Genomic DNA, 14,772 nt, shown 5'->3' on the forward strand with positions numbered 1-14,772 from the left:
AGAGGGAGGAGGTGAGGGAGAGAGGGAGGAGGAAGGAGGTGAAGAAGAAGGAAGGAGGTGGGAGAAAGGGGAGGAAGGAGGTGAGGGAGAGAGAGAGAAGGTGAGGGAGAGAGGGAGGAGGCGAGGGAGAGAGGGAGGAGGAAGGAGGTGAGGGAGGAGGAAGGAGGTGAGGGAGGAGGAAGGAAGTGAGGGGAGAGAGAGGAGGTGAGGGGAGAGAGAGCGGAGGTGAGGGAGAGAGAGGAGGAAGGAGGTGAGGGAGAAGGAAGGAGGTGAGGGGAGAGGGAGGAGGTGAGAGGGTAGGAAAGAGGTGAGGGAGAGGGACGAGGATGGAGGTGAGGGAGAGAGGGAGGAGGTGAGGGAGAGAGGGAGGAGGAAGGAGGTGAAGAAGAAGGAAGGAGGTGGGAGAAAGGGGAGGAAGGGGGTGAGAGAGAGGGAGGAGGAAGGTGAGGGAGAAGGAAGGAGTTGAGGGGGAGAGGGAGAAGGTGAGGGAGAGAAGGAGGAGGTGAGGGAGAGAGGAAGGAGGCGAGGGAGAAGGGAGGAGGCGAGGGAGAAGGGAGGAGGTGAGGGGAGAGGGAGGAGGTGAGGGAGAGAGTAGGAAAGAGGTGAGGGAGGAGGTGAGGGAGAAAGAGGAGGTGAGGGCGAGAGGGAGGAGGAAGGAGGTGAGGGAGAAAGAGGAGGTGAGGGGGAGAGAGAGGAGGTGAGGGGGAAGGAAGGAGGTGAGGGAGAAGGAAGGAGGTGAGGGGAGAGGGAGGAGGTGAGGGAGAAAGAGGAGGTGAGGGAGAGAAGGAGGAGGTGAGGGAGAGAGAGAGGAGATGAGGGGGAAGGAAGGGGGAGAGGGGGAAGGAAGGGGGGAAAAAAAAAGGGAAGAAGGAGAGGGAAGGACGGGGAAGAGGGGGAGAAGCGCGGAGGGTGTTTGGGGTGCGGCGGGAGGCGGGGAAGGCGCTGCCCGAGGCGGGGCCGGGCGGGGCCATCTCGGCGCTTTTTCTTGCGGGGCCGCGGCCGCTTTGTCTTGCGGGGAAAGTTTGTCTGCGGGGCGGGAGGCGAGGGGCGGCGGGCTCGCCCCTTCCCCTCCTTTCCCTCCGTCCCTCTCGGCCGGCGGGGGCCATGGGCGCCTGGGCGACGCTGTGCCTGCTCAGCGCGGCGCTGGCCGCCGCCTCGGGTGAGTCGAGCTCCGCTCTCCCGTGGGATTCGGGGCCACCTTCCCCCTGCCGGGGGTGCCCCCTCGCCCTCCTGGCCGTGCCCGGCTCCTCTGGAGGCTGCTCGGAGCGCCCCATCCCGGCTGGAGCGCTGCGGGGCGTCCCGGGAGGGGGGAGCGCCGACCCCGGGGCGGCTTCTGGGGGCGCTGGGAAGGCAGAGGGGATCGCTGGCGACCACCCCACCGCCCCCCCGTGTCGGGAGGACGGGGCTGAGCCCGGCTGGGAGCCGGGGGAGCGCTCCGGCAGCGCCCGCACCGCAGCCCCGACCCCGAAAAACCGCTCTGGGCAGGCTGCGGTGCGGGGTCGTGGGGCTTCCAGCGCTGTCGGACCCTAAACTCCCTGGTGTTTTACACTGGGGAGCTTGGGTTGTGTTTTCTAGCTCTTCCATTGACCACGCGGCGGTTTCCAAGCCGGCAGAGCCCCCAAACACGGCTCCCAGTGTAACGCTGCGACTCCCCTTCGGTACAGTTCTCTTCCTGAATAACTAATGAGCAGCTAAAAACAGCGTCTCTGAGTTGAGGAACTGTTAGATAAGAAATTGGGGGTTTGGGTTGTGTGCTTAGGCTGTTTTCCGTGCTTCCTTCGACCTCACAGCAGCAGGTTGCCCAAACACCAAGACACTGCGATTCCCTTTCAGTACAGGTGGTCCTAGTGAATACCAGTAGTTAAAAATACCTCTCTGTGTATGAATTGTTAGATGTGAATTTGGGGTATTAACATGTGTGGCTGCACTTGTGCACTTTACGCTGTTTTCCAGCTTTTCCTTTGACCGTGAGGTTGGTTGTTGCTTTCCAAGCTGGCCCCAAACACGGCTCCCGCTGTAACACTGTGATTCTCTTTCAATACAGTTGTCTTACTGAATAACAGCAGTTAAAAATAGCTCGCTGTGTGTGAGTTGAGGAATTGTTAGATGTGTGTTTGGTATGTTGACTTGTTAGGAAGTATTCCAAGAGGCTTAACTTCTAAAAACAAACCTCAAAGCCTCCTGCAGCCAAGATACCCAACACAAAAGTACCAAGGCAAGGAGTTTGCAGGTTTCTTCCACAGGTTCTGCTGGACGTGAAAGGCAGTGTGATCATTTGAGGAAACGCTTTCAGGTGAGCTTTGCAAAGGCTGGTTAATCACCCTGGTGACTTGGAGCTGCATGCAAAGCCAGGGCACTGTAACAAAGAGCGGTGTTGCTTAATGCGCATCATGCGATGTCTTGGGCTCACTATTTGGAATAAGAAATAGCTAGAAAGTATTCATAACTAAGGATTTTCCAAGTCCTGTAAAGTTGCATTACATCCTAGCATCTACCTTAGTAACTTGTGAGGGAGTGAAATGTGCCTTTGCTTTCACAGAGAGGAAGAACCAGGCTTTCTGTGTTTGCATTCTGGTCCCACGTGGGCTGGGGTGACCCTGTCTGTATAAAGCGCAGCGGAGGCAGACTTTGAGAGCGAAATCTGTGAAGGTCTGTCTCATCCTTGCTGTTGCCTGCCTGGGTTATTTGAGGCAGCTGGCTTCATCCTGTTGCCTTGGGCCTCGCTCCGAACTGGCCCTGTAGGTGATGAGCTCTTTGGCACACAACTGCTCTTTCACAACTGTTTATAGTGCCTGGCACAAACGGCCCTAGATGTAATTACAGCCTCTTGAAGCCAAAATAGGAAGTGCTGATTTTTTCTTGTTGATAGTTTTCCCCTCTCTTGAAGGCTTTCCACACAGTGAGGGCTCTGATGCCGTATTTTCACATTGTAAGGCATCAAATCGTTGTTACATTGGTACTTTTAGGGAATTGGAGCTGTTAGCAAAAAAGAAAGGACAGCCATCCCCTTCTGAGGAAGAAAACCGTTGAATTTTGCTAGTCTTAACTAACTGATATTAAGGTTTGGGTTTTTTCACACGTGCCTTCCAACAGTTTCTGACCTTGTGTTTTGCACTGAGCTTTGAGGTGGTGCAACTGCATGATGAAGCTTGGAATTATCCTCTCTTGCCAAAAGACTGTGGGAGAAGACAGATATGGGGAGCAGGAAGGTAATTGGTATTTGAAAATCAATTAGTTAAATAAAGTGTAGTCATGTGTTTGGAGTATTTTTCTGTAAACACAAATTGCTATGAAAGTCAATTAAATAGATGAACAGGTGATTGCTGAGAGTCATAGTTGCATCCAAGTAACTTGGCACCATCGCAAACACGGAGAGCTCGCTTGTCAAACTTGTTGACCGTACAAATTTGTGGGGTGGCATATGGGGGGCTGTGAGAGTAAAACCCAGCATTTCAACTCATTATCCTTTTTGGCGCTCAGCCTGTGCATGTGATGGGAAGAGCTTGGTTTGTTTATGGTCAGTATAAGCAGAAAGGTGTCTGCTGAGTTTTAGAGAAACACGGGCTTCTCGTGGCTCATCTTTGCAAGCGACAGCAATTCCTCATGGTGCCTCTGCAGGCTCTTGTAGCTGAACTGAAGACCAGCTCAAAGGAGGAGCTTTTGATTCAAAGCAGTGTCGCTCCAAGGTTTTCTGTACAAATTTGTCTAATCTGCATTTTGTGGGAAACACCACTTTTCCACAAGGGAGTTCTTAGTTCTCTGGGTGGTCTCTTGAGGCAGCTTTTCCTGCGTTCCCTTTTCTTTTCATCTTTGAATTTCGTGGGTTGCTTTGATTTCGCATTTTTGTCACGTTTTCAGAAGACAGATAGGTGTAGATATTTGCAAGCAGCTGTTTCCCTGAAAATCAATGAAAAAACTGTCATTCAACTTATTCATGGTTTTATTTTCTAAATTCTTATCTGATTTATTGAAGTCAAATATATAAAGTATGCTTGGCTGGGTGATATCTCTCTCACTTGCCTGGAGAACCCTTCTCCCAGCCAGCAGTGTCAGTGGTGAGGACTAGGAAGGCTGAAGCAGGAGGAGTCCTGTGAAGCTGTCGTTAGGAGAGATGTGACCTGTTGCCCATGAAGGAGTGATTTAGGAGCAGGAATTTACGCCAGCTCTTCTCGCCATGATTGCATTTTTATGCATATATTCATGTGCTTATTTGTTTCTCCTCTAAATGATGAAAGGATTTATAGGAGCACGGAGGAGACAGCGCTCTTCAGCACGCAATTTAAATGCTGTGTAACCTTGCATTTTCAAGGCCCATATTTTGCCCTTGAATAGCTGTGGCTTCCTTTATTTCAGTGAGAGCTTGGGCAGTTACTCAGAGTTCAAAGAGAATTCTGAGCTTTGTCTTGAGTGTGTATGGTGAGAATTCCTATCTTATCAGGGTAGCCTTTGTGACAGTGGAAGGAGAGAACTCGTGCTCCTTGCATGGGTGGCACCTGTGTCTGAATTTGTCACCTGTCTGAGAGCTTGAGGTGATGGTGGGGGTGGGTTATATTAGCCCTCGTGAAAAGTGGGTGGTTATTGGTGATGGGGAACTTGCCATTACGATGCTGTGATGCTTCCTCAGTGGTCCTGTGAGGTGCTGCCTAGGCATGTGCTAACTAGTGCTTCAAGATCAGCTGCCTTGTGTTGGCAGCTCTCCCCTTTTCTCTCTGCCTTGCTCGTGCCACTTCCCAAGTGAATCCATCTGGGCTGCAGTCTCTGACACTGCAGTTTGAAGCTTACCCAGGGGTTGCCCTGCTGCCCCAAAACTGTGTTTGGGCTTGTGCATGGCCAGAGGTGGCTGCTCAGTGCTGCAGATTCTGCTACACAGCAGGTTGTGAGGCACTGGTTTGCTGAGGCATGAGCTGTTATTACTTGTTTCTAATCTCTTTTATGTTTTTTATCCCGCAGGTTCTTGTGTCTACCAAGGCTTCTTGTTTGAGGTAGGTAAGCTCAAGTGTGTTCTGCTGGGGAAGTGTTTGAGAAGGTGCTGTTGAACTTGTCTCTAGTTCCTGGGTTTTGTCACGACTGGGATGGCTGATGTTGCAGCTGTGAGCCTTCAGCCTGCTGGAAAATGGCAGCAAAATAAATATTACCCTCAGAGAGACTGGAAATTCTCCTTTGATCTTTGAACCCGAATGTCCTCCTCAGCACAGCTCTCACTGCTTCTAACTGCAGCTCCTTTGCCCAGTTTCTGAAAAGATGAGGGATTTCAGGGTTCTGAGAATCCACATGAATCACAAATGTACAGTCCTGGGCAGGACAGAGGTTATGCTTTGTAAAATGTCACTGCAATACTAGGGTAGGTGCTGCATTTTTTTCCTGAATTAATAAGATATAAATGACAAGAATTTAACACCTTTTCCTCTCAGCTGTTTATGGTAAGTACTGCGTGCTTGACTCTTCTTTGTAAACCCAAAGCATTTGTAGTCTTCCTCTTTGTGTGTACATAATCCATGAATAGCTTGGTACAAGAATCACAGTTTTTAACAATTCATAAACAGTGTTTTGCTTTGTAACACTTGTCTGCTTTGCTTTTGCTCTCTGGGCTAAAAGGAAATGACTGAGCAACTGTAGATTTCTGGAGTGCTTCTGTACCTGCCTCCAACCCCCAGCAGATGTTCTCAGGGATTTGTTACCGCAGGCTGGGCGGCAGCATGCGGCAGCTGTCAGGGAAAGCCTGGGGTTTTATTTCCCTCTGAGCTCTCCACAAAGCTTGATATGTGCTCTGTGTACGTGACACGTCACCACTGGGTATCCTGGAAATAACTGGTGGCAGGTGCTTCAACATGGATGCAGGGTCTGGCAAGTTTTTCTGCTTCAAGGAGGGAACTAGGGGGAATTGCTGGAGGTGAATGTTTTCAATGGGTGGCTTGCGAGGAAGCTGAAGCTCCTCTTCATAATGCGCTGTGGAGCACTGGTGTCGTAAGAGTTGTTGGAAAGTTTGTCTGGATTCCAGCTCAGGTGGTGGCCTGTATGGCTGGTCTCTTTCTGCGGAGCATTGCAGCTCAGCAAGGGCAGTGTCTGAGCTGAAGGGCTAGCAAGGAAGGGGATTCAGCTGTCTCTGGTGATTGCTGGCATCTCAGTCACAGATTTGGGGTTTTCCTTTCTTCCCTTTCGTATTTTCTTAGTGTTCTGATCGGCTGTACGGAGGATTGCTCTGCAGCAAAACTTAGAGCAGACACAAAACTGATGCAGGTGTACAGCTGATATTCATTAGCAAGTGAAACTTGAACAACTCCAGCTTGTCATTCTTGAACAAGGACCTATCCTGTCTCTTGTCATTGCCACGTCTGAAGATGTACCTGCTTTCCTGAGTGATGCTTGGTGTGGGAATGGCCTTTGCTTGCTTTTCCGTGAGCTGTTTCAGCATTTCTTCCATTTGGTATGCACTTATGTAGCAGCTTTTGATTACTCTTTGGAATTGAATATAGATCAAAGGACAGGCCCTGTGGCTTCTGCTGGCAATCTCAGAACAGGTGCTAAATCCACAACATTTCTGACCCAGATGGGGAAAATGTCACATGCAGTACACAAGACCTGTGGGCTGCACGCATCCTCCTCTGTGATGCTGCTTCACAGGTTTCTTTGGGTGACTGGTTTTCCCTCAGAAAGCAGAGACCGCACAGGCAACTGTGGAAATCACAGATGGAGAAGAACCTGTAATAGGACTTGTTTCATTGTCTGATTTGTGCTGCTCCTGACAGCAGCATTGAAGTTGGCGTGGTGAAGTGTGGTGGAAGTCAGACACTAGAGGCAGTGGATGAGTATGAATTGTATGACAATTTCCAAGCAGTTGGTACTTGTGGGCTGTTGGGATGTAGCTGTGATAGAGCTGCAGAGCTTGCACTGTCCATACAGAAGGCCGCTATCTCGGAAAGGTGTGTTTTGAAGTCTGGGGCCCTGACATGAGAGAGCAGGGATGGATGTGACAGCAGAATTGGACTGGAAGTTCCTCACTAGCGGTGCTGCGATGTGCAGAGGGGAGCGGAGAAGCAGCCTGGGGGATGGTTTTGTGGTTTTAGCATTTGTATATGACTTTGGAAAGCTGCATGTACATGAAGAAATCCCAGTGACAGGACAAACGTGCAAGCTAAGGATGCAATCTTTATAGAATCTGTTCCAGAGGAGGGTTGAGACTTCTGGGTGTGTTTGCTTACAAACCATTTACTCACTGGAAAGAAAGCCTTTCTGAATGACAAGAAAGGCATCGGGCCAAACTCTACACCCTCTTCTGACAGCTCCCACCTGGAGTGGCAGCACCATAGTCCACTTGTGATGCTGATGGAGCTGCTGACAACTTACAAGAGAAAACCCTAGAAACTGTTTTGTGTTTTAAACTATGGTTAGAAACACCATTTCCTTGCAGTCTCCTGCTATTCATAGCTTTTTCCTCAGAGTTTCATATGCAGGCAGTTGTAGGTGAGCTATTCTTGGGTTACTGTGGGAATGCTGTTTGCCCCAAGTCTTGCTTTATGGCCTTTGTCTATTTTGCTTCTGCTGCAGACCCAAACTCTGAAGTCACTTGGAAAATCCTTGGTGCATAAATCAAACACTGAAGCGTGGTGAATGCAGGCACTTCAGAGCTGCTTGAATCGTGAACGCCACCAAAGTTCTGTGTCTTGCTTAACTGATTTGGCTGCTTGCATACCAAGGGTCAGCTTCTGTGCATATGTTTCCTCCAAGGAAAACCACATCTCTGTGTGTGATTCCCTGCTGTGCTGAGGTTTGCGTTCCTCCCTCTGCCTTCACCTTAAAGGGAATTTTCAGATCCACATGAGTGCAGCTGCTTCCTTTACTTTGCAATGAAGAAAATATATGACTGTTCTGTAGCTGGAGGGAAGTGCAGGTGAAATGAGGAGACATTCGTGTCACAATGAAAGTAAATGTGTGTGTGGTATTGATCAAGTCCACAACTGCGTCTTTCTGCCATCTGGCTTGTCCCAAGAGGAGATTTCAGCCCTGGGAGGAGGAGAGGGGAAGCACATAGGGCTGTCAGTTGAGGTGGGAGTTCGTTTAAATGGAAGGTGTAACTTGATAAATGACATTGTCTGTGGACATTGCAGTAAGGAAGGACAAGTCCAGCTGAGCGTTCTCCAGTAGATTTTTGTTTCATCTATGTAAAAACATGTTAAAACATTGTCTGTTGCAACAGCTGCTGGTGGTGCATGTAAGGATGAATTTCTGGATTGACCGATTCCTTTGGAAGTTTCAGGAGACACATGGAGCTTTCTTAACACTGTAAAGCACCAATCAATCCACGCAACTTTTCTTGAAAGGAAATAGGTTTTTAATCTTGGAGTCTGAATTAAAGTTATGAACAGAATAAAAAGCCCTAATGTAATCTACAGTAAAATTTTTGGTAGAAGTACAGAATCATTTGCTTCTCTTTTTCCTGGACTGCCTGGAAAAGGATTCAAGTTAACTGAAGTGATTGGCTGACTTGAACATCTTTAAAGAAGAGACTTTGGGTTTAGCAATCAGTCAAAAGAGCAGCATGCTTTTTCCAGAAAAGGGAAAAAAATAATTAAAATAATTGTGGTTTTTCAGACAGTTCAGGGTTTTTAAAGTGGTTTTAATTCTGCTCTGCAGTCAGCCATGGCAGAGGCCACAAAATAATAATAATAATAATTAAAAAATCCCCTGTTGACAGATGCTTATTGTTTAAATACAGCTTCCATTGGCTCTGTTATAAATCAGCTCATCACCTTAGTGTGTGCATTCACTGTGATTTTTTTTTTATAAACCCTTGGAAGGAGCTGGGCTGACTGAGCGAACACTGGCAAGAGGCAAGGGAATGAAATGGTGGAGGCATGGAGCTGTGTTGTGCTGGAGGTGGCTGCTTGCTCTGCTTTGGAAATGTTTCTTATGGAATTATATTTGGCTTGTTTAGCTCATTTCAGTGGCAAGAGGGCAGAAGCAAAACTACAAGTTTCAGGTGCTGTGTCTGAAGAACAAAGTGCATGAAAATGTTGAAGCTAGAAGTTTGGAGTTTGTGACAATAAAACAGTTGGAACTATCTGGCAGGGCTGAGGGCATGGAACATTTTTCCTATTCAATAAAAAAATATCCCTTTAAATCTTCACGTAAATTTGATAACATCTTGCAGTTATAGGTGTACATTTTGTTGGTTAAAGAAAGCTTGATTTCATGCTTTTAAAATCAGATTTGAGTTTCCATCTGTAGTTTGTGCTGAGTCAGAAATGAAAAGGGAATAGAATAAATAGAAAATGCTTTTTTTTTTTTCAAAATTGTGTGTCTCCCACTCCAGATAGTCACTGCATTTGTTCAGAATAGAAGCTATTTGCAATAAATGTTAGCAGGTGCAGAGCACTTCTGGTTAGGGAATGTTTTGAATTAGCAAAGGAAGGGTAACAACTTACTACTGAAAAATGAGACCAGAACTGAAGAGTTCAGTCGACGGTTTTACTTGCTAACTTTTACAAAGGTCAAAAGGGATTAGCTTTTGTTTTTTAAATAATGTGATTTAAATAATGCCAGTACTTAGCCTGGGGGTACATCCTTAGCTCCAAAGGGAGCAAACGCATAAATTTCTGTTTATAATATACTTGTAACACTGTGTAGCTCTAAACTCTGGTTTACAGCAGCAGGAATCATCTCCTGTATGATGTTCAAATGAATGTTTTACCGAACACTGGAGTATTATCCAACTTGCTGTGGGGGTTCTTCTTTGAGCAGCCTGCAATCCATGCTCTTCCATGGTCTCCCACACTGCCATGAGTAGCAAGGATGTAAAGAGTTATTCCTGTTGGAGGCTGGCAAGCTTGGGGTTGCTTTTTGCTGCCGTTGCAGGCTGGATGTATTCTTGCAGATGCGAGCTGACTAATATCCTATTTGTGATGATTTTTATTTATTGAACAGATACAATTAGATGCTGTGACTCTCCCAGGACTTCAGAGAGTAGTGATGGAAGGGCTTGGTGCAGCGGAGCCTGACTCTGCAGTGTTGCTGTGCAGTCTTTTAACCCTGTTTAGAGCAAGTGCCTAACACTGAATAATGTTTTTGTGTGATGTGTAGGGCTTGGTATCTGACTTATCCTTGCCTTGTGTGGTGGTGAATGAAAGTGCACGGTAGTGGAGAGTAGAACTCTCAATTCATCTGAATGGTATGGGGTTAAGGTTCATTCTGTAGGAACTACCTTCCACTTGTGGGTTTTGGAAGGCTGAGATCAACTGAAGATCAGAAATAAAGACAAAAGTGTGGTTTGAATAAAGCATATGCTGCATGTGTGTTCTGTCTTGGCGTTTCTTGAAAATAATAGTATAATACAGAGGAATGGGTGTACCTTTTTATTCCATGGTACTAGGTGAAAGCAGCGTAGATACAAGATGAAGATTATCCTGCTGTGGATGTAGGGAATTCTTGTCTCTTAATTAGTAAAGGGATGAGGCTTTTTTGTGGACCGAGGCACGCATTTTAATATATAATGATTCTTCTTTTAGCTGTCAGTGGTTCTCATACAGAAGGTTGCTAAATGTCGTTTTTTGGTCTGAGAAAACAAACTCTCATATTATATGGAAACACTGCTCTGTTAGCATAGCTGAGAGTAGAATGATCCCATTTATTTTGTTTTGTAGCAGCTTGAAACTTGTTCTGAATACCAAATAACACATGGTAAAATCTTGCTTGTGTTAGTTGTATATCTCAGTATAAGGGCTTTGGCATAGTGCATACAGACAGGCAGTACAGTTTGCACATCAGTGGGATTTTTGGTTCCTTTTTCACTTTTACCTCTGAATATAAGTCTTGTGGAGCTCTCATGTCCTTAAATAAAACACTAAATGCAGAACTGCTGAGAGGTGGGTGTTAATGTCTTTAAAACCCCAGAAGGGTCTGCCCCGGCCCTGCTGTAAGCAGAGGTGAATTCTGCTTTAGTCAGGAACCTGTGGCCTTGAGCCAGAGCGCTTTGGCAGCGCTGTAGGCTGGTAGTTTCCAGAGGTTTTCACATCTCAGGAGTGCTGTGAGGGTATTCACACGTTGGAACTGAATGGCAGCATTGCCTGCCATGGGCTCAGTGCTGCTGCTCTCACTTGCTACACCTTGTGCCAATGAAGAGAAAGTTGTTCGTAACAGGACAAACGAAGTCATATACCACCACCTTCATTCAACAGCTGCCTTATATCATCCTGTAATGGATGCAAAAGGGGAGAAACACAGGAATTGGGAAAAAGACAGAGGGTGGCTGGGCTGGTCCTGTCTCCAGTCCCAGGCACTTCTCTCCTATGTCTTGGTCCCGTTGGTCTTGGTGAAGCAGCGTTGTTCAGTCTCCCTTGTGCTGGGAGCCAGGAATTGCATCTGCAGGGCACCCTCTTGGTTTCTCCGGGCACTGTTTGCTTGTCTCTTTTTATGAAACACCTAGGCAGTGGTGAGGCTGGCTTCTCTGCATCAATCACTGTGCCTCAACATTAAACCTGACGCAGCTGAAGCAAGAAGCTGATGACCTTGCTTACCTGCAAGGATTTATCTGCTATACTTACCTGAGAGAGGCATTTCACAGCTCCCTCCGCAATGGGCTGCAAATGCACTCAATTTATCATCCATTTCCCTCCTCTTCAATTCTTCGGTGTCTCTGTGTGTACCTGTGTGCTTTTCTGATATGCTTGCTGGTCAGAAATGCTTCTTTTCTCTCTGTATAAATGGGATCTTGTATTCTAGCAGTCCAGCAGTGAATTTGTGGTCCTCTGCAGTTGTTGGATATGTTTAGGAGCAGCCTTCAGCCCCAGGTTCAAACCTGAAGGATACTCTTCCTAAACATTCAGGCACACGTGGTGTTTGTGGCAAAAAAAGATTTTTGAAACAACTCTGCTTTAGATAGCACAGAAGGGATATGGGACATGTTAATAAACTAAAAGAGGTGATTCTGTGGATTGTGGTGCTTCTAAGCTGTAAACGGAGGCTCCAGGCTGTCCATAATGACTGTAGCCTGTGGATTTTTTCCATGAAGGTGTGAGTACTGACTGTTGGGATTCTGCTTTGGGGTTCTTCTTCATCCTCTGTCCTGGCTGGTGGAAGACTCGTGCTTCCCTCTTCACTATGTTGTGGGAGGTGATCTGGCAGCAGCCTTATTTGGAGATCAGGGTCTTTACAAGCGCTGCCCTGTTCCACGTTTTCCGTTTCAGTGATCTTCCTGGATGGTATCTGTTCATCCACAAACACTGAATGAAGCAGATGATTAACGTTTAATGACACAGTTACAGGAGCTATATGCCAGAGCCTTGGCAGGACGTCTAGATTTCTCCTGGATTCATTCATCAGGACAACAATTTAAATTATCTAGTGTTTATAAATTTCTTAAGTCATCTTTCTGGATGCATTTGAAGAGCCTTGCTTGGGAAATAATGTCTTGTAATTTGTCATTTACTTTTCCTTTTTAAATTCCCAGGAAGAAAAATTCCTTTCTTTCCTTTGCTAGGTAACTAATTCCAGTTGTGCTTCCTCATTCTTTCCCTCCCTTCAGCACTATCACAACATTGACCAGGTTACTGTTTGCCTTTTGTCTTTAGGGTGGGGGGTTTGTTCAGAAGGGGTAGATTTACGAGCATAAAGGTGTATAGGAGACGTGGTCCCTTTATCTCTGGGTTGTGCCAGGCAGCGGCAGATCTGCATGCTACAAGTGGAAGAGGGTGTTTGGGTTGGAATTCACAGCCTGCCTTTCCAGAAGGGATTTAATTGAAATTTTCTGTGTCAGAAATTATTTTAATTTTGGAGAATCAGCCCTTGTTGAATCAGGAACATCAATATAATTTTAATTATCCCCAGACAATGTTTTACAGAAGCGGTGTTTAAACTCTGAATATGCCTGTACATCAGGAAAGAGAAAATGAAGACAGCAGGCTGGAGCCAAAAAAGTCAGGAGGATTTGTTGTTCTTACTTTGTGTTAGAAAAGAAACAGAAAGGTGTTGTATCGGAAAGCCATTTGAAAGCATGCAGTAACAAGAGGAGCTCACTTGCTTGTAGCTGATGAAAGAGGGAGAGGGAAGTAACCTCCTCAACAGGTAGGAGAACAAGGCTATTTTCAGTCTCATGAGGCACACTTGCGAGTTTCTCTGCATATGCATTTCTCCTTGGCACGTGGTTGTTGCGTTATGGTGACTGCAGCATACACTGCGATGACACATAGGTCCATCCGGCACCCAGCAGATGGTCAGGAGAGGTTTCCTGCTCCCTGAAGGGAGACAGGAGTTTTGTCTGGCAGCTTCTGTGCTTTGAGAACACATCGCTTTAGTAAAAGAGCTTGAGATGTTTGCTTTATTTGCTGTGGCTCACTGGAGCAAGCAATTGCCCTAATGTGTGTGTCTGAGATGTTCTTTCAGCTCCCTAAATGCACACAGATTCTCTCTGTTTTGCTGTACAGGTGTGGGTAGGTCACATTGAAGGTATTGTGATCTGGGAACCTGGGCTGTTTTCTTCTAATGTTGGTTTTCTCCTGGGGTGGTGGGGTGCCAGAAACAGAGTCTGTACATTGAGAGGGCTGGAGCACCTGCTGTCCAAGGACAGGCTGAGACCCTCTCATAAGGGTGCAGGGAAATCCTAATTCTAATTGTAATTGTTAGAAGTGTTGAAGCTACTAGTGTGTATCAACAAGAAACTTTCTCCGTCTATAGAGAAAAATAAATTTAAACAAGCTGGTTTTGATTAGAAACAAAAGCAACTGGTTGTTAGCGCAGTTGGAATTTCTTCTGCCCTTCCTGTATAAACAGCTTTCTTTGTCATCATGGTAGAGTATCAATTCATGTGAAAATGATCAGGACAAACGAAAGAGGCTGGTTTAGATGCATTTGTATAACGCAAAATGGCACCAAAATTGATGTAATCCTTTCAGCTGGCTCTCAAAGTACCAGGCCTGTGTGTTAACATTGAACTTTGTTTCTGGGTAACTGAGTTGTTGTGTAGGCACCAAAAAGGGCCTTTAGCATTGAAAAGCACAACTTGGCACTCTCTGGTTCACGGGTCAAAGCAGAACTATTTGGACTGTCAAAGCTTAGAAATAAAAGACAAAATTGGACTGCTGTGTCTGGACAGCGGTCCCATGTGGAATTTCTTCTCTCCCAGGTTGGTTCATGTGTTTTCTTCCCAATTTTTCCTCTTGAATAACTCATGTCCCCATGAGAAATGCCAATATGGAACCACCTCACCGTGGTAGTTATTGTACAGGCTTGTTAAATTAATTGATGCAAAGCTGTCCAGGATAAATCATTCTCTGAGCCTTTTTAGTAAACATTAGTGCTCCTATTGTTGTTGTTGGAACTGCTGAATTTCACGAGGAACCTAAGATATTCCTTGGTGCTTTCAGGAAGTCATAGAATAGATGGAAATAATCCCAAATATGAAGCTCTTCCAGATGAGTGCACTGATTTCCTATCACGGCTCAGATCCATCAGCTTTGAAAGCGGCTGTAAAGAGAGCCCTGTGATGCTGTGGTGCTCTGAAGTTTATGATGTTTGGATGTCTATATTTCTGCCAGGCATATTAAATAGCTCCTTGTGGGAATACCTTAAAGAATTCCATTGGAAGACCACTGTAATTTTTTGACTGCTGTCATTTTATCGGTGAGCGGTAGCTTAAGATAGACCTGTTAGGGTAAAATACTTGGTGCTCACTCAGTTTTGTAATCATTGTGGCTACTTTAGAATCACTCAGTGATGAATCCTCTAATGAACCCCATAAGCTCAGCATCAGAAGTATCTTTACATTAGCAGCTAGAATACTAC

General features: G+C 46.3%; 1 protein-coding gene across 1 annotated transcript in view; it reads left to right on the plus strand.

The window, feature by feature from the left end:
* The first annotated feature begins 1,071 nt into the window (after positions 1–1,071).
* Positions 1,072–14,772, plus strand: part of FRAS1 (Fraser extracellular matrix complex subunit 1) — a 150,618-nt gene continuing 136,917 nt past the window's right edge. Inside the window, exons 1-2 of the mRNA XM_069855071.1 lie at positions 1,072–1,159; positions 4,951–4,982. Of these exons, the coding sequence (XP_069711172.1) occupies positions 1,105–1,159; positions 4,951–4,982 (87 nt within the window). The 5' untranslated portion in view covers positions 1,072–1,104. The remainder of the gene's footprint in view (positions 1,160–4,950; positions 4,983–14,772) is intronic.

This window comes from Phaenicophaeus curvirostris, chromosome 4, assembly GCF_032191515.1.
Source record: "Phaenicophaeus curvirostris isolate KB17595 chromosome 4, BPBGC_Pcur_1.0, whole genome shotgun sequence".
Lineage (NCBI taxonomy): Eukaryota > Metazoa > Chordata > Aves > Cuculiformes > Cuculidae > Phaenicophaeus > Phaenicophaeus curvirostris.